General features: G+C 44.7%; 1 protein-coding gene across 1 annotated transcript in view; it reads right to left on the bottom strand.

The window, feature by feature from the left end:
* ALK (ALK receptor tyrosine kinase) overlaps nucleotides 1–24,637 on the bottom strand; it is a 621,621-nt gene that overhangs the window by 74,819 nt on the left and 522,165 nt on the right. The window contains exon 9 of the mRNA XM_015588147.2: nucleotides 8,718–8,887. Within this exon, the coding sequence (XP_015443633.2) occupies nucleotides 8,718–8,887 (170 nt within the window). The remainder of the gene's footprint in view (nucleotides 1–8,717; nucleotides 8,888–24,637) is intronic.

A 24,637-nucleotide genomic window follows, 5' to 3' on the forward strand; every position in this document is an offset into this window, starting at 1 on the left:
GCCCTATTTCGAGGCTCAAATCATTTCACCTTTGGTCCCTCACAAGAACCTCCAATAGTCTCCATGCCCTGGTTTCCTATCTTCTAGCCCATCTCTGTGCTCAATCGCTCTCTATTCCCCATAGTCCAGAGTCCAAAATACTTGGCCTAACAGCCACATCCACCCTCTCTCCAGGAGATTGCTTAGGATTCTCTGACACAACCTAGTTGGCTATTCTTGAACCCACATAAGACATTTCTGTCTCAGCCTCTGCTCATTCTGATGGCCTTCTTTGAAATGTCCTGCCCTTTTACATTTCCCTAAGACCTAAATTTTCCGCAAGGTCCATTTTATAATAATACAATTTTCTCTGTGACCGCTACCCTAACACGTGGTGCACCATTTGAACACTGGCCATGCTCTGTGGACCCTGTTTCACGTGTTACTGTGTGCCTACCAATGCATATGCTTTGTGTCTCCCCACAGTGGGCAGGCCCTGTGACCTGGAAAGAGGCTGGCTCATAAACCCTTTTCCATCCTCTGTACTTGTTGGGGCCTTAACATGTTTGCTGACAATGTGACAGCCAATGACATTTCTCCAGTCACTTGCTTCCCTGTCTTGCCCACAGAACATCTGAATGTGACATTTTATGCTAATGACTTACAAATGGGATGGAACATCAAAATCACCTAGGGAACTTTAAAAATATATATATTCCTGGATCCAATATGTGATCTACCAAATCAGAATCTCTGTGTATGGGGCCTCGAACTCAACACCGATCAATGCTTAGAGTAGCTAAATAAGGAATCGATATTCTCAAGTGACGCTCTGATAGATGCCCAAAGATGGAAGCTGCATTACATGGCTTATTCCATGATACAACACATTTTTTTCCCAACAAACTGATTTCCCTTTCTTCTGGGCAAATAGCTAGACTACATTTCCCAGCATCTCTTAGGTATAGCCATGCGATTGATCTCTAGTCAATAGAAATTGAGCTGAGGTGATGACTCAAAAATCTTCCTACGTGAGATCACCTCATGCTCGTTCCCCAGTGGTTGTCTGAATTCCAAGGATTCCAAAACTGGAGAAAAGGATGGAGCCACATGGAGAAGTAGCCTGGGTCCCTGAATGACCAGATGGAAGGCCACCCACCAACTAGCATATTTGTTTTGGATTTCACATGAGGGAAAAAATACATTTCTATTTGTACAGCAGGGAGGACTTTGGTTTAATGTGGCTTTGGGTAGTGTTACCCCGACAAACATAGCACGTGGCATAAGCCTAGTTACTCAGGTATGTTTAATGCACCTGGCATGGTTGGGTTGAGGACTAACCCACTGCCAGGGTGAGGTGATGGGTAAACTTAGCCCTTGGCTGGCTGCAGGACTCTGAAGTACCCTTCCCTCACAGTTATAGCCTTCCCCCACATCACACTCTACACCACTCCGAGACTAGAGACGGGCCTGAGTGAGGCAGGTGGATTTAAGGAATGTGGTCTAGTGCTTTGGGATGCTAGTTCCTGCCTCCCTCTGGAAAGGAAAGGCAAGCCAAAGCCAAGTTGCTTATGAAGGCTTTGAACCTGAGTTTAGACCTTGCTTGGTCTAAAATTGCCCTGGAGCATACCATTTTCCCCTAGTTCAAAGAACTGATTCAGCCTAATGACATCAAGCATGTTGAAGTCCTCAGCTCCTGCTTCTTCAAGAAGGGACACCTGCACTGCCACAGTTGGTTAGGAGTGGAGAACACCTTTTGTTTTCTTCACCCACTGTGAGGAAGATCCTGGAAGGGCTGGGTTTTGCCTGTGCATATAGACTCAGGGCAGTTGGACTCTCCTGGAAAAGTAGAATCTGGTATCTTCTCCTCGCCCCTGACTCCATCTCTGACTTTGGAGCCTGTGGGACTGCTCCTGAGTGAGTCCCTGATGTGCATCTGTCGATAGTGAATGAATGAACACATGCAGGCTCACCCAGGACGACAGTCATTGCTCTCTGCTTTTGTTGGCATGGGCGTATCTGGCAGAAGGAGAAGCCCAAACTGGCTACCAGAGAGGTGCCTGTTTGGAAGTGAGGGGTCCCATCAGCTGTGGCTTTGCTGGGCCTCATGCTGTTCTCATTCTCTGTGCCTCCCTCCTTCCTGCTCTACTGCTCTGTGATGCAACAGTCCTCTAATAGATGACGTTCTTAGAGGGCTGGCACTGAGTAAGGCAGTAAGTGCTAGTTGGATAAATAAACACATAATACCTGGATGATTTTGTAGGTTAGTACCATTTCACACTTGAGCATCTTCATGGGGTAGTGGAAGGAGATGGAAGCAGGAGCTCTAAGGAGTAGCTTCTATATTTAATTATCTGTAGGTCCTTGATTTAACCCCTCTTGCTTCGGTATTCTCACCTGAAAATGGGGATGACATTTGCCCTAACTATCCAGAGGTGTGAGAAAGAGTGGGCACGTCATGTCGTAAAGGAGTAAAGCACCAGGGAAGGGAGGTACGTGGTTACTGTGGGTGGAGACAAGATGGGGGCAGAGTCGGGGAGGTTCGGGAGCTGTTGTGACTGAGCAACATTTCCAGCAGAAGGGCAGCAGGCACCGGCTCGGAGAGGTTTGCAGGGTGTGCCATCCACTCTTCCCATGGACACCCCTCCTCCCTGGGGAAGGATGGGTGGAGGCAAAGCAGTAACAAAGGGAAACTTGTGGAGAAGGGGACCCTCTGGAGGCTTCTCCTAAGGACAGTGTAGCCACTGTACGGCCTGGATTTTCTGTCTCAGTCTTTATGGAAGTAAACTTTATTCTCTGCTAAAGGGTAATTTGCAAATTAAAGATGCTTATCAGAACCTGGGCTCTAATTTTGGAGTGAAGAGAGTCAAAAGCGTGCTAGAGTGATGACCTGAAAAGGCTCATGGAAAGGAGGCCATTGTGCCCTGTTAGGAAAAATGGAGACTCTTCCCGTGTAGCTGGCCGGAAGCGTGAGAGAAGGCAAGCAGGGATGGGCTGGGTCTTCAGCAGCAGCTGCTGGTGGGGAGTTAAGATAATGGATTTCAGGGGGTGGATGAAGCAAAGAAAAAAGCTAACTCAAAATGAATGAGGAGTGGCCTAAAATAATCCGAACCCCAAATATTTTGTTAACAACAATGGCTACCATTTATCAAGTTTCCTACTACATGCCGAGCACTGTGTCTCCTTTTCCTCAGGCATGTCCATAGTAAGCAGACTAGTCTAAGGGTGAAAGGAAAATGATTTCACCCCTTTAAACCTCATATTCCTCTTATAAAAAGGGGATTAATGATAGTATTTACCCCAAAGGGGCCGTTTTAAGGATGAAAGGAGATAATGCATGTTGAGTATCTGTTACAGAGACAAGGCATGCAGAAAGCACTCAACAAACACCAGCCCTAATCATCACCATTTATAACTCTTCCCTGGGCTTTATGAGAGCTGTACTTCAATTTACAAAAATTCGAATTAAACACAACTTTTTCAGGGGTGTGTCTAAACCTTCAAACTAAGGTTCATTGGAAATATCTGGATTTCCACTTACTGGAATTTACTATTTCTTTACTCAGGTTAGAAACTGTAATGAAAATGCCTCTCTAATGCCTTTCTCATCACAGAAAACTGATACACAAAGAAAGAATATTTTATTAATAGCACCCAGATAAAATGGAGCTTCTTTGGATGAGAAACAAGAGTAGAATAAGAGAAAAATCTTGGCTCCGTGGAGTTTCTGATCTACATACAAAAAGACATAACTCTGTCTCACCGATTCCATTTGAAAGACGCATTTGTGAAACATAACACTTGTTGTTTAGGGCAAAGGGAACAGGAAATCTAAATATCTCCAGAGGGAACATTTTTTTCTTGTTAGACTCTGTATATAGCGTAGAGCTAAAAGCCTTTATAATGATAATGCTGGGGAATAGAGCCTGCACACGTGTGATAAGTTATGCACTTTCTATTTGGTGGTACGATTGTACTGATTTGTGGAACATGATTTGATCCATGGTGTTTCCAAATCTATCTTGTAATGAGTTGAACTTAGCATCTGCTTCTGCTCTGTAAGCATGTCAAAGTTTAGGATGGCGTGAGAACACTGTGTTTCATTTAGTAAGATACACAATTATAAAGAGGAATATTTGGGATATGTCCCTGCAAGAGATTGACATTTAGAACAAGAGGAGAGAAACTTGCCTTTCTTCTATTTTGAGAAAAGGAAGAATTAATTCCAGCAGAAAGAGTGGCAATTGAATGGGGAGGAGGGAGTGGATGAAGTAGGGAATAAATGAAGAAAACTAGTTGTATGAGGTGGATGTAAAGCAATGAGATAACATTTAAGTACATATCAAACCAATATTTGAATTGATGCTGTCCTTCAAAATGACCTTGCACATATCTGTATTCTAGGGAAGTTGCCACTGCTCAAAACTTCTTGGGCACTGCTCTTAGAGATTTTTCTTGTCACTCTTTTAAGAATGATTGTATGGTTAACATCATTTCATAACGATGACAGATGATAGCATTATTTCTATCACTTTGCCTGTTTGTAAATAGACAGAAGAAATATTGCTCCATGGATCAATGTCTCCCTGTCATCAGCTTTTATATATCTATGGCATATTCTCTGAGCCTTTGTAGAAGGATTATTGTGTGGTAGGAGCAATCTTGGCTCTTGATTTTCAAGTGCTCAGCTCTAGATTTGCTTACTCACAGAGACAAGGACACATAATTAAGGCCAAAGTCTTCTGTGTAAAGAGATTCCGACAGGACAGTGACAAGAGACAAAGAAAATACAGGTACCAAGCAAGTCTCTAAAGAGAATTCTTTGTCACAAGAGTAACAAATGCTGTTTGGGGATTTGTCTGATGGGACGCAGGTATTGCTTTGATAACAGAACACTTTTCAATAGTATTTATTACAATGTGATTTCATCTGTTTTCTTAGACACAAGATGAACAGAGGAGGAATGTTAGATGGATTCCAAGAAGTAAAATTCTCAGTTAATTAAGCTAGAATTTGAAAATATTTGCAATTTCCCTCAAATTATTCTGTTAACATATTTATTAGGCATACTATATGTTAAGAATGGTAATAGATGTTCAGGAAACAGTGATATATGAGAGACACCTGATCTCTCCCTTGCTGGTGTATATTCAGATATTGGATAAAACAGATAGTAGAGAGTGACAAGTTATTACAGGGTTGTTTCGAGAGCCATGAGAATATATTGTAGGGTTACTACATGGTTTAGGGGTTTAAGAGGGCTCCTTTAAAATGTGAAGGAAGAGTGGTAGCTAGGGAAATGAAAGGCACAAGAAGAACTTTGTGGGTGAAGAGAACAGCATGTGCAAAAGCCTGGATGTAAGAAGTTAGCATGATACAACTGAGTCGAAAGAAGTTCAGTGAGGTTACCAGACAGAATAATAGCGGGAGCATGGTATACGAAGGGGTTGGTGAAGTTAGATTTGGACAGATCACATGTGGGCCTAAGTCAAGGTTTTACTAAAGCAGTTCGAAAGGTGCCCTGAAAACCACGGGAAGCCATTGAAGGATTTTTTAAAATGGGAAAATAATTAGATTTACATTTTAAAAAGCTTCTTCCAGATGCCTTGTGTACCTTGGTTGGTGGGGACAACAAAATGGAGGCGAGGAAACAAGTTGGGAGGTCACTGCCATATCCAGGCAAGAGGATAATGGCTTAGGCTACTTTCATGTCATGCCCAGGGGCTATGACCAGTGTCTAGAGCCTGGGAGCTCTTTAGAGCTAACCTGTAAGCCCGTTCAAAGTTGCTTTAAAAACCTGTGTAATGTGTGGCTGCTGGGGCACCCAGGAGCAGAGGTGATTTGAGACAGCATAGGGAATGAAGTTCTTGCCTCTTCCAGGTCCCGGGTGGGGAGCTGTCCAGGAACTGGGTGCTGAAGAGCTGAAGCCAGGACCTGCCTAAGGAAGCTTCATGGAATGTAAACAGGGAGTGTAAGGTGCTAACACCTATCTCAGGGCAGGGAGGAAGCGAGTTGGTCTTTTTTTGTCTTTTACCATTTTCTTTTTTCTCATTCCCTTATTTATGTCCTTCCTCTACCTTCTTCCTCATTTTCATTTTCTGGCAGTCCAAGCAGGTATAGCTCATTCTTCCCGGAAGAAAGAAGGAAGAGTATACCTCTTGCTCCTCCTCTATCAGAGACTTACCCTTATAAGGAGTCTACAGAGCACTGATGACAGCAAAAAATCTTCACTCTATGGTAGGGTTAGATGACTGGTTATTAATGCTAAATTGGCCATCCCAGCCTCTTCTGGGGCATCAGGTGGGGGAGACATCATCATCATCCTCAGTAGTAGTAGTAGTAGTAGTAGTAGTTATTACTAAGCATTTACTGTGGGCCAAGCAGTTAGCTCCCCAACTGCTTTCCTTCCCCAAGACCCCAAGAGGTAAATGTTGTTATTGCTCTTTTATAGGACGTGGCTTGACTTGGAAGATCAGTGGTTGTGATTTTGTTATTTATTCAATAAATTATTTGAGGCTACAAAACTGGAAAACATGGAAAATAAAATTCATTGATATCTACTATATATAGATACTTTTGATAGTCATTATATTTAGTCTCGTAATAATCTTATAAAGTTCTACTGTTATCATACTCATTTTGCAGATGTGGATGCTGAGGCTCAGCGAGTTTCAGTAGCTGGCTAAGGTCACACAATTAGTAAGTGCCTGAGCCAGTTTTGAAACCCGGGACTTTCTGATTCTAAAGCCTATGCTCTTTCATCCACAGTGCTTTTTTCGTCCTATGGGCCAGTCACGTCTACAGTCTAGTTGGATTTTAGCAAGTGAAAACTGTTGTGCCGCATCCTTCCACAGTTCCACTTGCTTCTGGGTCTTGATGCCTCCTGTATCATCTCTAGCTCTGGTGTGCAATCTCCCTGAGAATGGGGGAACCTGTGTGTTCTGTAATTCCCCACTTATTAGGTCACAGGGCATCATCAAACCAAGCTGGCCTTTGTCTGGATCTCCACTGAAGAGTTTGGTCTCATTATCAATATTGGAAATGTCAGTCTGGTAAACAGTCTTAAACAGGGAGGACAGAGGCTGAGAATAAAGTCTCCTTCAAACAAAATTCTATTGGATGGAAGTGAATAGAGTCGACATCTTACTTGTGGTAAATCCCCTGGAGTGGCCATGAAAAAGAGAGAGCTTGCTGGATTGAGCAGAAAAAAATTCCTTTGATTCATCTGAATTAATTTACCATCTCCCAGGAGGGAAGGCTCTGGCATCACCCTCCTGATCTCCATCCCCTGCACACAGCCCCCACAATCCCGGAGGACAAAAGACTAGTTGAAGGTGGGGAGTGCCCACACTGCTCCTTCTTTCACTTTAATTAAACCCATTTGTCTTGGAGACACGGAGCCTTGGGATGTCCAAAGGCTTTGATCTTTAACCCACAGACATCGAAGGAGTAGGAAGCTGGTGCTCGGAGTGAGGACACTGGCTTCTTCCTCTGACAGCACAGCTCGAGTTATGAGCTCATAGAAACAGCAGACTCTGTGAAGTTTGGGTGAAGAATCTGAGACCTACTTTTAGAGTTACACAGTTGTGTACCAGCTGAAATCACCCCTCGCCTTGCCTTAAGCCCTTTGCCCTCATTTTTTGAAGGTGGATCCACCAAAATGACAATTCAAAGTCTAATACAGAGGCTGCTCTGGATTGTAGGTTTGATGTTTAGCCTATTAAAGGTAGCTCTTCCTTTTCTAGCTCCATTTATCGGTCTCCTTTATAGATACAATTCCCCGTCCCTTTTTGGTCTGGAGCAGATCAGCACCCACCATTGAGGGTTCAATATCACGCAGTAGAATGTCACGTGAGCTGCTGTCCTGGGTCATCTTTACTTAAGCACTGCTTGCTCTAGGCCGACTGCAGGTGGCAGACTGGTGCCATCCTGGGGAGACAAGTGGCAGCTGAACTCAATGGTTACTGCTCCACTTCAGAGCCACATGGAGTTAATAATCTTCTAGTCCAATATCCTTAATTTAAAGATGAGAAAACAGGCCCAGAGAAGTTCAAGGTCACAAAGGTCATTAGTGATAGACTCTAAATAGGAAGCAGGGACTCTGGTAGACACACTCCTCTGTTTACTGAAGAATGTGTTATCCACCTCATCCGCCAGCCTCAGGGGCCTGACGCCACAGAGCCCTGGGCTTGGACCGACAGGAGCGCCAGTTCTCACTCTAACGCCAACTTGCTGGTACCTCACCTCTTAGGTTCTCAGTTTCTTCCCTTGTAAAAGGGCAAGAGTGGGGAATGTGATAAGGCCTGTCTTACCTGTGTCACAAGTTTGTCGTTGTTAATAAGAAATAAATAGTAAAATGGGAAATTAGGGAAGAATCTGTTAAGTAAGAAAAAATGATATACACATACAAAGCCTGATTGTTATCTGGGAATGGTATGAGTTGTTCGATTTTACTTCTTCTTACAGATATTGGAGACAGCCAGTCAGGCCAGGCCCGAGATGGGGGAGGCGAATGCTCATCAGCACCAACACCCCTCGGGGAAACTTGGTGCTCTCTGTAAGCCTGTAGCAGGTGTGTGCATGCACATGTGTGTGCACACATTTGTGCATGTACACGTGTATGTGCACGTCTGGACGTGTGTCTTGGGAAGAGGGGTTGGGGAGAGGGAAGACATGGCCCCCTTCTGCATTCTGGCTGATAGAGGGAAAGGGAGCTATGGGGATGGGTAGAGGCCCACCTGTCGGCCACATCGAGGAGGGGCAGCACTGTCCACTGCCACAGGCTCAAGCCTTCACTGGTGGCTACGTGCCAGACCATCCTGCTTTGTTCCTTTCCGGTCTTGTTCTCCACGAGCACCAAGGAGACGTTGCCCCGCAGGACTCCACGGACGAGCCAGGACATTCGAAGCTGCGAGGGAGAGAAGAACCAGAGGGACATGATTTTAAAAGGAAACTTTTAGGTCCCCTTTCGAGAATTCTCAACCCCGAAGGATTTTTCTGGAGACTCAGCCAAAGTCTGCCTAGTGAGGAGAGCTGGATGCCCACCACTTGGTCTTCTTCCCTGTCTCCCACAGGGCTTTGATTAAGGTTCAAGGGTCTGGGCATGGGCAACTGATGGGCAATTTTGAGACTTAGTTCAGGCTGATAACATCATCCTAAATTTCACAAGATTCTGCCTCTGAGGTGATAGTGAGATCAATGGGGGTATTAAATGACCTTCCTAAAAAGGACCCAGATGTTGTTGCCTGTGGCCCCATTTACTTTGTGACTCAACTATTTTTAGTGATGTGGGTACCAAAGATTTCTAGTCCTTCTTCAAAGACTCCAATAATCTTATTTAGAGGATACCATGTCAAGTATTAGCTACCTAGAGACCCTACAACTTGATACCTGTGGCCATTGGTAGGCAAAGGTGAGATGAAAATCTATATATCAAGGTCTTTGAGTATGGCTGTCTTTTAGAATTGGAATGCCCACTTTGCCAAAAGGAAGCCATAACCTTATGTTTTCAGTGTGCATTTATTAAAGGTTTCTCTGGCACTGTTCATGAGACATACGAAAGGGAATTGCAGCTAACGTTTCTAAGAAAGTTTAAAGTTATGCCCAGAGGCACATGGTCTCTGGTCTTTGTGCCTACAACAACAGAGGTCATATGTTTGATAGAAACAATCCATAAACAACATTTAAAAGTTAGGACGACTACGGCATATCATTGCCTCAAATATTCCTGTACATATCCTGTCATAAAAATGGCTACCGTAGAAAAGAGGTAAAATATGTCCTATGCGAGCTGAAATTCTCATCCGCTATGGTGCCATTTTTTTCTTTTTTCTGATTCTCATTGTTTCAAGACATTCTCCTTCGTAAATCACTGCCCCTTTATCTCCCAGTCCCCAAGCTCATGGTTGCCTCACAATGTGATCACAGAGGTTATGAACCACGAGGCACTGAAGCCGAAGAGTTCCCTCCATGTTGCATACAACCCATCGACTAACAAGGCCACACCTGGCATTGGGATGTCCAGGTGCTGTTCTACTTCTGAGATCCTGAGTCAGGTAAGCTTGGCCTAAAACCATAACCTCTTCACTTATACCTTTTCCATTTCTCCCAAAAAAGTGTAGCAAATACTTGCCTCCATTGAGACCTTCCAGAATAATTTAACAAAACTGTTAATTTTTTTTTCTGGCCCCACTTGGCTTTCTTGTGCAGTCTAAATACCGTGACTGGTAATTTTAATCCTTCCCTTGCTAACTAAACCCTCTCAGCCCTCAGTCCGTGTCCTGCTATGCCAAGCTAAGGATAATGCTTGCCACATGCTTTCTCTACTTTTGCTTCTTGGCCACAGAATATTGCTGATTTGGACTTCTGCAAAATCAGACTGTTGAACCTCAGTGCCCTGGATGGTTGGCGGTACTTATTCAACCACTGTTGATTTCCACAGTTGACTTCTAAATACACATAGCAAAACAGGTGTTTCAAACTCTTCCTCAAACACTAATGCTGTTACCTCCTGGCTCTCAATTTCCGATCCATTATTTTGATTTCTACTTTACTGATAAAGTTGGCTTTATCAGGTGCAATCTGCTTCAGACTCTTCTTTTTTTCTTCAGTGTGTCTATTTATCCACCTTCTCTCTCTTCCTTTCCTGTCTCCGAGGAAGATGTATCCTCCATTTTCTTTTATGTTAACTTCTGCTTGTTTTTCCTCTCCCTAGTCCTTGTTCTGTCGATTCTTTCTCCTCTTTTCTCCAGCACATTCAGAGTGTCTCTACCTTCTGGCTCCTCTGTCTACAAACAAGATAAGGTTTTGCCCTTCCCGCAAACCAACCTTCACACGATCTTCCTAGCTCCTCTGGTTCGTAATCTATTTCTGTACCTCTGTTTAGATGTTAACATCTTGGATAACTGGTACGTAACTGCTGCTCCCATTTCCTTGTTACTCAGTCTCTCTTTAATTTCTTCAACCTGGCTTTATTCTCATTACTCTAAGTAGCACTCACCATGTCTTCATAACATACTCTCTGAACCCTTTCCACCACCTCTTAAAGTGCCTTGTTCTCTCCATTCTTTCTCCCTTCTAAATTCTTTTATATATCTGTCATATTTTCCTGTTTATCACTGCCATCTGTGACCCCTCAGTGGTTTATCACTCCTTATTGATTAATATCAAGGCATTCACATTCCTTTATAATCGAATCAACTTTTTATTCATTTAATGACTATTTATCAAGTACTTATACTGAGCTACATGTATCCTCCATTCTAGAATAGTCTAAGAGCTCTAGAGTCAGAGAGATCTGGATTCAAAACCAGGTTCTTTGGTCACTTGAAGCTCAATTCCCTATTCTCTAAAATGGGAATACGTTTATTTGCCTTATAAGGTTATAGTGACAATTAAATGAGATAATAAATAATGTAACAAAATATTAAAAAGGAATTTTGGCTTAAGCACTGAGGCACTACACACTATATTTCAAAGGAAGTCTGAGAGCATAATGATGCAGAACTTTCAAGAGAGGCGAATGAAAACAAGTTCCAGAATTCTTAATCCCTCAGCCACGCTTTGGATAGAAAAAGGTTAGTGGTTAAGTATTAGAAGAGAGTCTTTGGAACTTGCCAATTTGTAGCCAACTTGCTATAATCCAAACTTCCCAGTTCTCAGCAGCTCTTAGGATATTTTCAGTTTGGAGCAGAATCTGCTAGTGCCATGAGCATGCTGGTGAGATGTAGCCCTGTCATATCAGCACTGGGGCCACTGACCAGCTAACTGCTGAGCTTTCTCTATCTTCCTGCCAGTCCACCTGGGCAAGGGTGGTGCTAAGAAAGGCATCCTTGGCTTTTCAGGAGGTCTGCTAGGATCCCTCTTGGTATCAGTCCTTAAGGGAGATGATCATCCATTCTTTCAATAAATATTTACTGCATAGCTATTCTGTGCTGCATATTATCCATATCTTCCCTGCCCTCATGGAGCTTGTCATCTAGCCAGGAAGCCTGAATTGAATTAAATGAGTAATTGAAATTGTGCTGAGTGTAGCAAAAGGAGAAGTAATCAAAGCCACTTGACAGAGAAGACATAAGACCTGAGAGAGTCAAGACACCTGACATAATATAGTGAGGACTTGGGTCAAGACAGACACTTGACCCGACTGTTCAGAGTGATGGATAAATAGGAAGGTTAAAAATTTGACTTTCCTTTCACCTTTTAATACTATCATCTATGTTTATAGCAGAAAACATACATCTACAGCCAAACTCAACAGAAGGAATGTACTGTCAGAGATTCAGCAAAGTCTCGCTCTAGAACAGATACGAAATATTTGGAATAAGATTGCAAACTGGCAACCAGTGAGTGGCCATCAAAGTTTGGCTTTTGGTCTTTTTTTTTTTTAAATCCACTGAGTATGGGTAAGGTGATGTATCCAGGTAGATGTTACTCTTCCTCAAGATTACAAGCAGTCTTTCCCTTGGCTTACTTCTCCCCAGTAGTTATCCCTAGTGATTCCAGATTCTGCCTCTAAGTGTCAGTCAGTACTTTGCTACTCAGAGTATGATCTTCAGGCTGGTATCACTGGTGTCACCTAGGAACTGATTTGAGATGCAGAATATCTGACCTGACCTCAGACACACTGCATCAAAATTTGCAGAGATGCATGGAATTAGACAGCAGCCTCTGGGGCCCTGCCCGTATGCTCCTATGACTCGTCCGCTTCCTTTCTAGAATGTACCAGAAGCAACTGCCTTTTGTATCAACATTCATTCTCTGGTGGCTTGTCAAACTACCCTTGTTTCCTTGTTGGCAATGGCATAACTTGGGAGTTTGGGCTCTAAGGCCAAAGTGAATCAACTGTGTGACTTTAAGCCAACCACTTACCCTCTCTGAGCCTTTATTTTCTTACAGACAAACTTATGATACTAACCACACCTCCCTTGCCCCCCCTAAAAAATGTTTATAAAGATTGAGCAAAATAAAGAATGTGGAAGCAGCGCTTACACGTTGCGATGAAATGGTTAAACCAGTGGTTTTCAGCCTGGGCTGCGAATTAGAATCACTTAGGGAGCTTTCAAGACTACCCACGTCTGGGCTCCTCCCAAGAGATTCTGATTTAATTGCCCTTGGGTAGGTCCTGGGCATTAGCAGTCTTTCGAATCTCTCCAGGTGATTCTAAAGTGCAGCCTCAGTTGAGACCACTGGGGAGATGGGGCCACTTAGGGCAGGAAGTAGCCTGGCCTTCTCAGTGAGGGATCCATTTTTATCTTGGACTTTGAGTAAGAGGCAATTCTTAATAACTGAAAAATGACTTTAAATGGGCCGACCATCACCAAGGTGTAGAAAGAGTAATTTTCCTGCAGGGACGGGGAGGACATGGCCTCGGGGGAGGGCCTTCATGGGGCTGCGACATCGCCCCTGGGCAAAGAATAAGGACATCCCTGAACATGAGAGATCCCTGGGCTGGGGTGAGCTGGGATGACCTGAGGATGCAAATGGGACCACAACTACCCTCTTGGACCTACAGGGTAAGGTTCGCATCAATTTCTTAATTAGAAGAACTGGAGGACTGATGTCAATTCTTACTAAATATCCCTTATTAATTACATATCTCTAAATGTACAGAGCAACTATCTGTGGTTCCCAGAGCAGATCACAGGCTCAAGTCCCTCTCAGAGACTTCTATTCCCCCAGGTTAAAGAAGCCCTTTGATATCATTATGGCACAGATATCCACGCCAGGTGGACCCAGCTTGATCTTGACAGTCATGGTTCAGGTGCCCAGAGTGGGCAAAAACACTTTTGGAATTTGATCTTAATAGGACTAATTTCTATCCGGGTGGCCTGTATGATGAGGTAAGGTGTTAACTGACAACTTATTGAATACTAGAGAGCTAGGCACTTGCACATGTGCTGTCTCATTTTATACTCACAATGTTCCTTCCTGTGGGTATTATCAAACTCATTTTTCAGATGTGGAATCTGAAGGTTAACTAGATTAGGTAACTCACCCCTGGTCACTAAGTCCATATGCTGCAGACCTGGATTCCATGCCATGTTCTATGCTCTTTCTAACTTATCTATAGTGTTATATACATGTAACACATTATATTAATATGTACTTAAATCTTTTGGGGTGTATTGTGAAGGTTTTCTAGATCCTTGTTGCTCCAAGTATGGTCTGTGGGCCAGCAGTGTTGGCATGACCTGGGAGCTTATTAGAAATGCAGGGTCTCAGGCCCCACCCTAGACAAAAACCAGAATTTATATTTTTACAAAATCTCCCACAAATACTGGGGGAATTAGGGATTTCGTGGATTTTAAACCATTTATAACCACTGTCTCTGCCAGACAAGTAATAGTCATAGATGTCTATGTGTATGCACATATATCTATACATATTTACCTACAAATGTTTATATACAAAAAGCAAGAATATTCACACAAATATGGGAAATCTTATACGAATCTTAAATAATATTTATGAGAACAACACTTGCTGGAGCCTATAAGAATAAAATTTTTGATCTTTCTGGACACGCCCTAATAGATACAGGTTATAAATGATAGCTTGTGACTACCAATCTCTTTTCTGTGCAGACAGCAAGCGAGATGAGTGAAAAGAGACGACGCCAGGAACACGCCACCCGCAATTCTACCTCTGGCTCCAGCCAGCCTTTCACAAGGGCCTTTCCCCCTCCCCCTTGGCGGGGCCTGACAGGCTTTCCAATTATGTGCTACCAGCGTTTGTCATTTTATTAATTAAAGTTCTGTATGTAAAGCAGGAGCAGCATTGTGGTTAGGCCTAATGCTATTATTTCTCTCATGGCCCTTTCCTTCTCCAGAGGTAATTACTGCAATTTTATGTTTAGAATAATGCCCCGTGTTTGCTGTGCATACCTCGTGGCAAATTCACAACGATCTCCTGAGCCCATAAATAAAAAGTATCAGCATGAGATTCAGGCTGAAATTGGACAAGAGAGAATCAAAGGTATCAAATATTGTCCATTCTGCATGCGGCACCCCTAAATGCTACGAGGGGTGGTGGTATTTTCTTTCAATTTCTGAAAGGCTACATGAATTCCCACAGTAGAGACAAAACCAAGGATGGACACTCAAGTGTGTATTTCATTTCAACGATAGGAAACATTTTTTAACAGACAGAGATGCTAAAAGATGAGCTTGTCTGAGGCAGATGGTGAGTACTCCCCCCATATTCCTCACATCTAGTCTCTACTAGATGACCAGGATTGGGGTTGTCATCAGGGACACCCACGCTTTGAATGGAGGTTAGGGATCCTTTCCAACCTAAGATGCCACAGGGCTGTGATTCTGAGTGTGAACTTTTAATTTTAAGAGTTCCTTGGTTTCAACACGGTCTCTTATTAACTTTAACTGAGAATATCGACTCATTGCAAACCCCAGTGTTTTTGTGCACCATCTCCTAATTCACCTGGAAAAAATAAACACCGACTCTCTAGTTATAAATAGCCTAATGATAAATCAATCCAACACAGCAAGAAGCAGGCCAGATGCAGATTTCTGATAACAAGCAAATCAAATATGCTGGCAAATACTTGCAATTATGGAGGCTTAAGAAATGCCGGATTCCTGGTCAGGTAGGAGACTTAAAAGATTGAGATCCTTTCTGAAAACAGCACCCCATGTTTCCTTCTTCCAGAGGCATCACGTTGAAGCCAGAGGACACCCAGCCAGGGACACCTACATGCCCCCTTTGTGAAAACACAGCAAGAAAATGTGCCGGCTTTGTAAAAAATAATAACCGTGGGATGCCTGACTAGTGAGGTTATGGAGTTACAGGTATTTCTTTCCTTCTTTGGTCTTTTCCAATTTTTTTACAGGGAACATCTATTACTTTTGACAACTAGAACAAAAACAATAAAATAAATTTAGGGCATGCAGCTATTAAAAGCACGTTTATGAAGAATAATATTGATATCGGAAAATATAATATTAAGTAAAGAAAGAAAACACAAATGCTTATGTGCTGTGATGCTAAACGTGTAAACTCTTAATCTGTCACTCTGCTCAAACCCAGGTTTGTCTGTCGGGAGGGAAGCGCCAACATTGCAACAGGGGTTTATCTTTGGGGAGTGAGACTGTGGGCAATTTCAATTTTCTTCTTCATACTTTCCTGTATTTTCCTAATGTTCTATAATAAACATGGAACGCTTCTGTAATCAGAAGAAACAATAAACACTATATTAAAAAAGGTGGCGAGGGAGGATTCTATGTCGTTGGAAAGTGGGGAAAGAGAGTGACATCTTTTTGCCCACTTCAGGGAGGATCAGGTTCTCCCTCCTGCACTGTGGGCTGTAGGGCTCTGTGAGGAAGACCAAGGGAAGGTGGGAGCCTCTGGGAAATGAGGTGGGGTCGTGCCGAGGACAGAGCCGGGGCTTTGAAATCAGAAGGAGTGAGCGGTTCTGTCTTTCTATATGATACGACATCTCAGGGCCTGAGCCTTCATCTGTATAATGAGGCTAATCGTCCTCTCCTTATAGAGTTACTGGGAGACTTTAGTAAGATTATGTGAGCCCGGTGCCCAGTTTGGCAAATACTTTTGCTCAATATTAGTTCCTTTCTTCTGTATTGGACAGAACAGGCAGGAAACAACATGTTAGAGAGAAACAGCTCACTACAAACAATAGGAAAGTGTGAAGGATGCTGTATGAAACATTTTGGTCCAGTGTTATATCTTCTAGGTATAGAGAGAATTTTCCTTCCAGCCTTATCGGAAGAAAAAGATGATATTTTTCTTTGAGTTACACTGTAATGGTGCGATCTAGGGCAAACAGCCTCCTCTGTGCCTCAGTTTTTCCGTGTGTGACGCTGTGAAAGAGCTTTGTAATCCTCTGGCTGGGGTCGACTCTATGCAATGAAACTCCCACAACTGGTACGGACAGCAACTGGAAAGAAAACGGATTCCAGGCACGTGAGTGTCTGCAGGGACATAGGCGTCCGGGAAGTGCTTATTCTTTGACAGCTGGGGAGAGTCTGTGCTTTCAGTAGGGTGTCCCGCTGTATCTGGGCCACCTAAATATGTTATGACAATCAACTTGTGGATTTTGAAGGGGACCCAAATCTCTGCCAAGTGCCCGGGAGGATTTTTATTCACATGTATGAGCCTTGACAGTAATTCTTCCTTTGTCTCATCATGTAATGGCATGGGTATTCATTTTGAATGGCTCAAAGGTTTTAAGTTAATTATGCCCAACTGCAATTACAATTGTTGTTGATTACTTTAGCCCATTAGCATGTGTCCTGGCAGTGTCAACCATATCAAAGTAAGTGGTGACAGAATGCTAGGTTCCAGCAGCTTCCCAGTTTTAGGTACTGAGAGGTAAGCACTTCTAGGTAGATATCCAAAGAAAACCAAAACAATAATTTGTAAAGATCTATGCACCTCTATGTTCATGGCAGCACAATTTACAACAGCCAAGATATGGAAGCAACCTAAATGTCTATCAACAGACGACGGGATAAAGAAGTTACGGTTCATATATACAATGGAATATTACTCAGCCATTAAAAAAATGAAATCCTACCATTTGCAATGACATGGATGGACCTAGAGGTTATTATGCTGAGTGAAATACGTCAGACAGAGAAATAGAAATACCATATGATTTCACTACCACTTATATAAATACCACTTATATGCAGAATCTAAGGAACAAAAAGAACAAACTAATCAAAACAGACTCAGAAATATAGAGGACAATCTGGTAACGACCAGAGGGGAGGAGGGCTGGGGGCTGGGAGGATGGGGTGAAGGGTTAAAGAAGTACAAATCAGTATTTGAGGGTCACAGGGATGGGGAGCACGGCAGAGTGAATGCAGTTAATGTCATGGATAGTTGGAGGGCCAGAGGAGAGAAAAAATAATTAGGGGGATTGTTTTATAAACCATATAACTGTCTAACCAATGTACTGTATACTTGAAACTAATAATAAAATAAAAAATAAAATAAATAAAAATTGCATTAAGCCGTCAAAAAAAGAATTCTTTTGGTTCAGAAATCTCTGTAGGGCCACACTTGTTGGATCTTTGAGCATCAATGAAGAGTCTCCTTGTTAACTCTTATTCTGGAGAGGGGTCATGCTCACAATTGGAAGGCTGCCCAATTTATTAATTAATTATTGATTAAGTGGGTTCAGTGGGCACATTTTCTTGGTGCTACTGGTAGGCACTGTGCAAGATAATGCTCTCGACCTGCCCACACGTTGCTAATTGACCCAGAGGAGAAATAAGAACACATACAACGTCTGAATTTATGTTAGCAGTGACTTCGTCATGCCTGTGCAAAGTAAGAAGAGGAATGATAATAATTGCCGCCATCCGTAAAGTATTGTAGAGATTACAAAGAGTTTTCACATTTTCATTTGATCCTTGCAACAACCTCATGCGGCAAGTAAAACAGGTATTTTTATCTCTAGTTAGAGGGTGTGACTTGCTTGAGGTCTGTCTTATGGTTCACAAGTGGCAGAGCTGGGATACAAACTCAGGTGACTTAAGTTCAGTGGCCTTAGAGTGTGTGCAGATTTGACTTTGGAGTTGGACAGATCTGATTGGAATCCTGGCTCTGCCTCTTACCACAGGGTGACCTTGGGCAAGTCACTTAAGCTCTCTAAGCAGCAGGTTCCGCATCAGTAAATGGGGGTAACAACCCCTCACCAGTCCGTTTTAGTAATGAGATAAAGCAGGTGGAATGCTTAGCACAGTGACAGCCACACGGTAAGAGACTGACAGTTAAAGAATGCTCTCTGAGTTGGCTTAACGGGTATGCAGGGTCCCTTGCCTCAGCCCCCTAACTAAAGGAATGTTTCTTTCTCCTCGAAATGCAAAGGGTTAGGCTGTTTGAGGGCTCTAGTTAAGAATTTTGGCTTGCTTTTTAATGTGATGTAGCTGAACGATCCATAAGTAACCTGGAGACCAGGACCTGTCATGTTGAAAATAAGTTGTTCTTAACTTTTCTGCTGAATAAACACCCTAAAGAGATCCCAGATTCCTGTGGTCAGTCTCCAGCATGACTGGCCACCGGGTCGCTTTGAAATGAGTACTTGCTGGCTCACTGCCTGACTGAGGACCAGTTCTGGCCTCCGCCCGCCTATCCTTCCTTTGCAAAGCAGTACATTCTTAGGCCCCAGCCCAAGGCTCTCTGAGATGACCGTCTCCAGCACTGTGGGTGTGAGTGACTGCCAGAGCTGAGGCCCTCCTGGAGTTTCAGACACAGCATCAGGTCAGGGTGACTCATGGGGTGGGGGTGGGGGGACAGCCAAACACGTTATCTACAGGAGACAGAGAGAGGTCACACAACGTAGAGAGGCCTTTGGCTTCAGAGAAAGGCAGCTCATGCTGGAGCTCTTTCTCTGGGCTTCTTAAAATGGGGGCACATATGCCTCCGGTCTTCCTGACAAACTGTACCTTCCCACGGTGTTAGCTACTCGGTATTAAGTAATGATCGTGTTTTTGAAGCCAAACAAACAGGCATGTGAGGGGATAAGAAACAGAATCAGCGTTCATGTTAACGTTTATAAAGAGATGCTAAAAGAAAAGCCGGGTGTGTGGTGTCCTGCCCTGGGTCATTTCCCAGACCCCTTCTCCGCCTTGGTGCCCTTGGTCTATCCTCCCTCTCCTCTCTCGGTCGCCCCTTGTTTCCTGCATCCATTTCATTCATAGGAGATCTCCTGGGGAAAGAGGAGGTGCTATTGTGTCTTAGAGATGCTCAGCTGCACTGCTGGCCAACTGTGCACGATCACAGCCTCCCTCCCTGAGCCCTAGTCTCCCATCTATAAAGAGGGGACACTATCATCTCTTTAGGTATCTGCTGCCGGGTGGGAGTGGTGGTGGAGGGAGAGCATCGTAGAAAAGGAACTTGGGTGGACTGGAAGAGGGTGCTCCCCGGGCCCTTGCTGGTGGGGCTGGCGAAGGGGGTGATGGGCGCCCGTCTGCTGCTGGGGAAGCATTAGCTTCCTCAGACCCCGGTCACTGAGCTGGGCAACATCTTCATCCCCCCTACTTTCAGGTGACCCGGGGCATAGCAGGGGCCAAATTCTCCAGATTCAGGATCCTTGGATAGGGCAGGCTCCAGCCTTTGAACTGAGAATCCTCACGAAAGTCAGATAATAATAATAAGGGCAGCAGTGGAGGAGCAGAAACCGCATGCACCATTTATTGAGCATCTACCGTGTCCTCAGCCAGGCTGGGCCCTTTTTCCGCCTTGTCTACTTGTTTCTCCCACCAGTCCTGCAGAGGACAGTGAAGCTAAGACTGAGGTGATTTGCACAAGGTCGCTCGGCTAGAGAGTGGCAGGATTCCACTTTAGTCTACGTGGCCTCCAGGACTGCTCTCCCCACCATACCACACTGCCTCAGGGATGTTCCTTTTGTCCTGGCTCCACGTGACCAGTTGGATTCCTCTGGATATGAGGATGTCACAGCTGCTGGGCCACGGGACAGGAGGAAGCTGCCTAGAGCCACCACACTGCTCTGACTTGCCTCAGGTGTCAGCACCACCCTAAAGGAGCCCGAGGGGCACTGTGCTCAACACTGGGCCCATCATTATGTCCTCCTGAGCAGAGAGTGGACAACCTAGCTGGATGTCACATAGCCTGCTTGGAGTCCTACCCCTGGTTCTCAGAAGGTCCCCAAAGCAGGAAGAGGAGTGGTAAAGAGAACAGAGAGTATGAAAGCAACCCCTGGCAAGTCTCACTGGATTTGCTCTTAATTCAGGCAAACTCTGAAGCCTGGAGCTGCCCCGAAGTGAGCAGGAATCAGTGAGCGTTCTGTCATTGCAGTGGAAGTTACAGCATTAGATAAGATGGCGTTTAGAGGTCCAGTCCTCAAATATCTGACCTAAGGCGCTCGGGCTTGTGGGAGGGGAGCTGGGGATGATGTTATGCTGGCAGACCCCTCGCTTGGGTCCCCAACTATTTACGAAGAGGGTTGTTTTTTACAGACACCACATGGTGTTTAGGCAGTATTGCTTGGACACACAGGGCACAAGCTGCTCCCAGGTGGACCCTGGAAGGGACTGGCTTTTTCTTTTACTGGTCAGCAGTCGGCGAGATATAAGGGAGGATGGGTGAGTACGGAGAGGGGAAGGGTGAGGTGTCCTTCTCCTCAGATGGGCACGTGTTCTTTGCAGAAGGTGGAATGACAGCCTTATTCCGGATCAAGCCCATGAGGCCTCTTGGAATAGCTTCTCCTTCCTGATTTGCTAAAACAAGTGAGAGCATGTGAGGCTAAGAATAAGGTACACAGAAGGCACAAATAACACCTGAGTCCCATAGCTGAGCAGCAAGGTCCCCTTAGTCTCGGCCTGGCCTGCGAGACTAAGAAGGTAACTAGTCTTCTGCAAAACAGGGTGGTAAATCCTTCCTGGGAGGGAATGAGGGTCTGTGGTGGGGTGGGGTTGGGGGTCTGGGTCGGGTGGGAGTGATACCAGCCCTCAAGGATGCTTTTGAGGCCCACATCAACTCCCCCAAAGCTGAGGAGTACCATGTGTCCCCAACAAGGGCAAGGCCATGTGATAGAGTGTGAGGCTCAGAATCATAATGTTTGAGTTTGATCTTGATTTTGTATCCACTGGCTGTTGGTCTCTGGATCCATCTCATTCCCGCCCTGCTGAGAAGGGCCGTTCCCACCCCAGGGCGTCCCTGCAAGCACCCCGGCCCAGATCATGGGCAGGGTGACCCCTGACATGTAGGATCTGCTCCACAGCTTGAGCTGAATAGAATATTGCAGCTCCTCCCCTTGACCCCTTGCCGAGGGTTTGGTGGGGGCCGATAAAGAAGGAGAACTTCTGCTTTTGTTTTTCCCTCTGCCTCGAGCCATCCTATAAGAATCATTATTAACCCATTTCCCTTTTGCCCCGAGAATACTCGCGGGCAGCTGCACTGTTTATCCCGAGAGAACTCACGGATTACAGTCCTAACCTTACCCCAATGTGTGCCAGGAGAAATCTCACTTTGATTATTTTCACGTCGCTCTAGTGTATTGATAATCTTTGGAAACAAATGACATCGTTCTATTTATAGCATTTTAGTAGTGGCATTTCCATTTACAAAATATAGTAATTCTCGATTGCTGAAAATGTCAAATCCTAGAAAATGTAGCATTTCCTACGCATGATGTTAACATCGTCTCCAACAGTTGTTAGTCGAAGATTTATTTGATGAATCCGATTTATGTGCATATTTCTGTTACGTTAGGATTAGAGACAAGTTCTGTTTAGAAATAACTCCAAGAACAGGATTTGTATTTTACTTTCACATTGAAAACCAGTCAGATTTGCTTTCGCTTCAAAGAGCGTGTTTATGTAAAATTAAATTAACGCTGGCAGCGAGCTGCACTTTTTTTTTCTAAACAGGAAATGGGTTCATCTTATCCTTTTCTTGCCTTTCCATGGGGGATCTTGTCACCGAGTTTAATAAACTTTAAAAACACAGGAGTCAGAAAATTTTCTCCTTTCTTCCTATCCGAATGTCCTATTTGTCTGCTCACGGGGAGGGAGCGGGGCAGCTTGAATAAGCCTCATTGACACAGCCATGACTCCCACCTACTTTGCTTCTGAGTTACACTGAGATACTGGCTTTAATGACACTGTCTCCTTCCCTGCAGGCCGGAGAGCCCATGCTGCCATGGAGGAGCTTGCTGGTGGCCTTCTGCCCTGATCTCGGCAGCCCCCGGCAGCTAATCGAAGCTGACCCTTTTATCACTGTAGGGCTGACGTCAGGAGCAGAAAGGCCCAGCTGTGTTCCTCCAGGATCCCAGTGTGCGTGTGTGTGCGTGTGTGTGTGTGTGCGTGCGCGCGTGTGTGCGCGTGCACATGTGTATAGGGAGAGGACAGAGGTGGCAGCCCCTCCTGGAAGGTCAGATAACCAGCAGTGGGGAACTGACCTGCCCTATGGGTCTTACCACAATCACGTAAGTCTCTTCCCACGCTTCCTGGGTCCCTTCCATTCCCGTAGCCCATTGAAGGAAAATGCTCTGTTTTGGAGGAGGAGAGAGAATGACGGAACCCCCCTCCCCCAGGCCTTGTTCTGTCCTGAGAACATGGGTTAAAATATTCCAGTCACAGGCAGGCTATTCAAATAAAATAGAATTTCAAACCACTCGGGGCTTGTTGAGACATTCAGGCTTCCAGGATGTGTGAAAGGCAGGGGGAGGGGCAGAGACAGCCCCTGCCACTCTCCTGTCCTCTTTATTACCAGCAGCTGCAATGCTAGACACATCTGAGCGTGTCTCCCAGCCAAGGCAATGTGAGTAGGTCTGACAGCAAGTGCCACATAAAAGCCACTGCAAGGTTCTCCTCCCCGGTGGCAACTTTAATGATTTGAACTGGAGCTCAGCAAAAGAAAAATAAAAATAAAATCTGAATATATTGTAAGTGACTCCCTAGTTTCCTGCAGAGACTAGCTTGTGGGGAATGGGGCGGAGGGCAAAAGACCCACACAGCTAGCTCTCTCTTGTTTGTGGCTGGGCTTGGCAGAGGTCTTTAAATATTCATGTCCCATATGCAACTGTGCAGAGCGGGGAGGAGGCAGAGCCTGCGCCATGGCCCTGGTGGTTTTAGATGTTTGGAGGGAGGAGGCTGGAGCTGGCATGCTTCTGGAATGCTCCAGAATGCATCAGTGGGCACCTGACCTGGCTCCACGTGGGCTCTGACGGGTGCTCTCTCAGTCCTTTCTGTGTCCGCATCCTCTGTCCCCCACCTTGCCATTTCTAACTCCTTCTCTGACTCATCCTTCTAAAAGGCAAGTTATATTGCACTATTTGGGGCACAGGTAATGGAGAAAAACTCTCAGCATGGACCCAGAATAAATTTTGGTCACATTTGGCAAGTACCCCTTAGCCAATGACTCTCAAGTTTCAGTGCGTATCCTAATCACCGAGGGCGGGTTTGAAAATGCAGATTCTGGGCTCTGCTCAGCGATGTCATCAAGGAGCTCTGGGACGGGGACCAAGAATCTGCATGTATTACAATTTCCAAGTGACTGCAACTGGAGAAACACAGACCTGCTGGTTAGTCTGTATCTAGATTTTCATGGAAATGCAGAGAAGGCAATTCCAGTTCCCCTGAGGGAAACCACTGGTGCTTGTGGGGTTTCTTGAGGGAGCCTTTGGAGATACTCTGCAATTACTTCAGCTCCCTGAAGGTCTCGTGGACCAGGACTGGTCTGGGTTTAGAGAAGATGATCAGCTGGAGCTTGGCTTGGCCAGCTGCCAGTCCCCGTGGGCCTGGACTCACCGGAATCTTTTGCCCATGGCTCTGTCTAGTGTCCACCTTCCTGAACTTGGGCCCACAGCCAACAGAGGTCCTTTTAGGGCTGGTGGAGTTCGGAGGCCCCAAGTTAATCTCACACGGTGTCACACAGCAATGCAACATCCGTTTCCCTGTCACTGACGTCCAGCCAACTTGGGGGGAAGGAAACCAGCTTTCTGCATTTCGCATTTAGGATTTGTATAAAATAAATGGCAGAGCTTACGAACCTGGAAATGCATATTTCTATTTTGGTTATTTACTTTTTTGATGAAAACACTTCCCCCAACATTGGGAATTCAAAGGCCCATCAGCATTGGACAAATAGTCTGAAATCTGAATGCGAAGGAACTGTGAGCTGAAGGTAGAAACCACCTTCCTTCATTATT

This window comes from Pteropus alecto, unplaced genomic scaffold (assembly GCF_000325575.1).
Source record: "Pteropus alecto unplaced genomic scaffold, ASM32557v1 scaffold61, whole genome shotgun sequence".
Lineage (NCBI taxonomy): Eukaryota > Metazoa > Chordata > Mammalia > Chiroptera > Pteropodidae > Pteropus > Pteropus alecto.